The following is a 4,367-nucleotide window of genomic DNA, read 5'->3' as shown; positions in this document are numbered from 1 at the left end:
TGTACACATTTGCATTAAACAAATACTTCGTTGCAGCCCACACCGGTAATATCAATACAAGCCTGAAACCCGGTCTAAACTCGCATTTTCCGGTCTCGCGGTCTAAACCCGCATTCATAAAAACAAGGTCCCAAAATGAATGAATGTATGATACAAATAAGTCCTAACGCAGTTCAAACCCCCCACCCGACCCTAAAGTTAAGCCCATCCCGACTTACAACTCTCGATTTTAGATAGCTGCATTCCTTCTTGCTTTCGGACAGCTACAGTCCTTATGCTTGAAGTTGAATTTAATTGTTTTGCTTCAAATTTATGCATGTTTGTTTTCATTTTAAATCATTGTCCTAGCTACTAACCTTAACTTAAAATTTCGCCTCATAGGTGTAATTTGCATTTCTAGACTAAATTCTGACGGGTTTGCAAACGCAGGTGACCGCGCAAGTTTATCAATGTACAATTCGCAGTTTGAGCCTTGTGCAATCTAGTTATCGTGTTTAATAAATTTGTAATCAAATAAACATCACCAAAAAGCTGCTGTTTTGCAAATTTGAATGTTTTAGTTGTTCAATGTGACTAAGATAATTCTCAAATACAGCAATTTATTTACACAAGTTTATAAACACAACATGTAAGTAAGTTAGTATTACTACATATTCGAACAATGTAAACAAATCATGCAGCTAAATCCAGAAATTGTTTAACCGGGTAGTTTTCTTTACAGTCGACACAACGGCACTGCTATGGAATAACTTTCGCTGGTTGTGAACATTCCGACATAAGGTGCAACACGGCTAGGACCGATCCCCACCAACCAGGCAATGACAGAATTGCTGCTGGGCTTAGGATAACCACTAAACCATCGCGTGTAAACATTTCCTCCTGTGGAACTGCTTAAGTTTCCGTTCTGTCAACAACAAAATAAAATTAAACTAAAATGTAAAATGTTATGTGATTAAGTTTGCTGGTGTACTTTTGAAAATTAAGGATTTGACATAACATAAACATATTTTTTTGGTTGTAAAAGCATCAGTCCTAACACACTTACAAAGGGTTGCGTTTTCTGTTTTGATATGCTTATTCTGTGGGAAAAAAAACTAATTTACAAACAAATGTTCTTACCATACATATCAAATATAAATGCTTAGGTAATGTTTTACACTCTTTATTACCTTGTAAAAAGATGCCAACCACACATAAACATAATCGTATGTCGGTTGATTATCGTACATTATCCAAGCTTTCTGTACGTATTTATAAAGTACGTCGTACATTTCGGAAGTTTCTATGTCAACCAATGTGGCCCTGTGAAAACTGCAAGTTTTGACAGCCTCTGACTTTCCTCCGTTGTTCCCGTATGCTTCAACAACTCGCGGAAGCCAGTAGCAATGTTCTTTGTACACGACTCCCGCACACATTCGGTTTTCTGTGAAAATAAATCATTTCAATTATATTATTCTAACATGTTGACACAAACTTTTGCAGTAGCAACATTTTCAAGATTACAGAGTCATGAAAATCATACCGTTTATTATATCTTGTATTCGATTCTCAATTTTGGTCCAATTTACTCGAGATTCGGGCCCAGGTGGTCCGACTGGACCAGTTTCTCCGATCAAGCCTTGGGGCCCACGTTTTCCTGGTCTACCAGGAGGGCCCTGAGCCTTTGACCCGTTCAAACTAAAAGGTTGTTGTTCACTCAAAGTGTCCAGCGGTCGACAAGCTAAATAATTTTCTTGTTTCTTTTTGTCACTGTAAGATTCTCTTAAGACAGCCAAAATGACAGCAATGTGAAACAACGCATTCAGCGGCATCTTGACGGGATGGCAAACCACAAGTGACTTGCGAATGTACAAGAGTAGCTGTAATAGACGACTCCATGCCACAAACTGTTTTTCATAACGTGAATGCATTGCGTATTCCCCAAATAAACTGTTTTCTCTGAAATATTAATTAACACTTTAAATAGTTTGGTTCAAAATTCTAGCAATTTCGAAACCGGCCAAAATAGCTAAACATATGTTAATTAGTTTATTTTAGGATTTTGATCGTGAAATAACACTCAAGCGTGATTTTCAACATATGTTGCAGCTAAATTTCGGCAAAATGTGTGTACATAAGTTTTTGTTTCACCAGCAGGTTGGCCGCCAATGCGATAACACACAAAGTTTGAAGCGATTTTGTAGAGCGCAGAATGTCACATAACAACGAAAACTTATACAAGGGGATGCGCAAATACTGGAACGCAAATTTAGACTGCAAAACCAACAACTTTTGATCCACATTATTTTAATGTTCGAATTCCACCGCTGGCTAGATTTGTATAGCCTACGCCTTGTCATATGGTAATGCTTAGGAGATGGGCGTGATTCAGTACCACGCCTTTAATTGGCCAGCAGACATGGGTTACTATGATATACTAAGGGGGTGTTTTTTTTCTTACCACCGTTTTGCGCTTGCATATGTTACTTTATACGTGCAATTACTCGTTTCTTATTTTATAATCAGGCAATTAGTTAAGCCTTGACTTTACAGCAATGTAGGGTTGTAAGTGTGGCTTGTAGACATTCGGTTGAATGTTTAATCCATCAAGTGATATTTTGGACTATCAAGTAAATATTATTTTCAAGGGTGTACCTTACTATTGCACACATGGGACAGTTTGTCAGGGGCGAAAATAAACATCTTTTGTTTATTGTAGAGACCAAATCATGTACTCTCAAAGTATTGTTACAACACAAGATGACTGATATATGTTATAAGTAACAGGAAACCTATGTAAGAAAATACGAACAAATCCAACACATAACATAGCCTGTTTTAACACCATTTACTCTATTTTAAAAGCAGGGAGTCTAACCGGAACAGAACCCGAGCCTGCGTACCAATTTAAGCGGTTAATTTCAACAATTCCGAACCGAACCCGAATCGTAACTTACGATTTCCTCAAAACCTGAACCGGAGTTGAACCCCATATTCTGTTCGTCGTTAAATCGGAACCGGAACCGAACCAGTTAAAATAGCATCTTATATTGTTTTCCAGCCATGTACTAAAGAATACAATAGATAACAGGAATACAGGTGATGACGAATTATAATTTTTTCGCGCTGTACACAGCCAAAATACTTTTGTAGTTTAAAAAGGGCGTGTAAATAATAAGTAGAATTAAAACTAAACTAAATGGAATTTAAACCGAAATACCGGTAAAACGAAAACCGAAGAACCCGAATATAGTTTGTCCCCTTAAACAAGCTACAGTGGTAATCGACCAGCCAAATAACCGAAACATGTAATAATACACAAAGACCTTACTTGTAAAATGTACCCAAACATATAACTGCAAGATGGCGCTAGTAATACATTCGGTGATATTAATAAATCGATACTCGATAGTATGGCTTTCTTACATAAAAAATGCTAAACCGTTTTATGTTCCAAATACGAAATATAAAATTATCTTGTTTCCATAGTCGTGAGTATGATCAAAATGGATAAAATTTGTAATCTTGTGCTCATCGTTGTCTTTTTTAGGCAGAGAACCTGGTGGTGTTCATCTCCTCTCCAGGTATTGATGGCCGTTGGCTCGCAAGAGCTCCTCATCCCTTTTACAGTTTTTGTTTTTGGTCCTGCGGGGTGTCCACACACACGCACACACCTCAGCCGAGTTGCCTCGAGTGGGGGAGCTGGTTTAGTCGCCGGCTACTCGACACGCGACAGGTTGTACTGGGCTACGTTGTACCAGTAGCAGGTATAAAGCCTGACCTGACACCAGAAATAGTAACTAATGCTTCGTCCAAAACATTAAAAGAAGGACGAATTCAATCACATTGGTGTAAGTATGATGAAAACAACCTATTGTTTTATGTGCAAAAGTACCGAAGGTCCAGACTGAATACACTACACAAACAGGTTTACACACAATTTAGTTGTTTGCTATCGAGAGTTCCTGTTTACTTGTAGTTAATATTTAACGACAAGAATTACCGTGAAAAAAAAATGTTTGCTCACGATCCTTTTGACGTGTGGGTGATTCATGCGCATATTTCCAAACGTGGTTGGGGCTTAAGGTGTGTTATATGACATGTGTAGGTACAGCGATTAGAAAGTTGTCTGCGAAAGAAGCAATGTTTGAGCATAGTTTGGTTGACATAGTTAAGTGTTTTCATAGCAAGTTGTCCGTTTTGTGAACCACCGACAATAGATTAGCTTTTATGTGAGCTATTCAGCTTTCCTTAGAACCTTAAAAAGCTGAAGTTATCTTTACAACGCATTATGTAACTCCAGTTATTATTACATTATATGTAGACCAAGTAAAATATTAGTGATTTAGGTTACTAGGTGCACTACTTTACTCCCAATCAAATTCAAA

At 37.6% G+C, this 4,367-nt stretch overlaps 1 protein-coding gene across 1 annotated transcript; it reads right to left on the bottom strand.

Moving 5' to 3' along the window:
• Positions 1-671: 671 nt before the first annotated feature.
• LOC145237766 (uncharacterized) lies at positions 672-1,947 on the bottom strand. The gene is made up of 3 exons (XM_080100746.1): positions 1,523-1,947; positions 1,170-1,423; positions 672-904 (listed from the first exon to the last, which is right to left on the bottom strand). The coding sequence occupies exons 1-3, from the start codon at positions 1,908-1,910 to the stop codon at positions 716-718; spliced, it is 831 nt and encodes a 276-aa protein (XP_079956872.1). The 5' UTR covers positions 1,911-1,947; the 3' UTR covers positions 672-715.
• Between the last annotated feature and the right edge of the window lie 2,420 nt (positions 1,948-4,367).

The sequence above is a fragment of the Phallusia mammillata genome, chromosome 7, assembly GCF_965637545.1.
Source record: "Phallusia mammillata chromosome 7, kaPhaMamm4.hap1.1, whole genome shotgun sequence".
NCBI lineage: Eukaryota > Metazoa > Chordata > Ascidiacea > Phlebobranchia > Ascidiidae > Phallusia > Phallusia mammillata.
This window is presented reverse-complemented; position numbering and strand designations above follow the sequence as displayed.

Bases quoted from the DNA above. Each gene is read 5' to 3' on its own strand.
- LOC145237766 (XM_080100746.1), bottom strand. From the start codon at position 1,910: ATGCATTCACGTTATGAAAAACAGTTTGTGGCATGGAGTCGTCTATTA. The intron at 1,424-1,522 runs GTATGATTTTCA...TTATTTTCACAG, and splicing joins AATACAAGATATAATAAACG to AAAACCGAATGTGTGCGGGA. The intron at 905-1,169 runs GTAATAAAGAGT...TGTTGTTGACAG, and splicing joins GGTTGGCATCTTTTTACAAG to AACGGAAACTTAAGCAGTTC.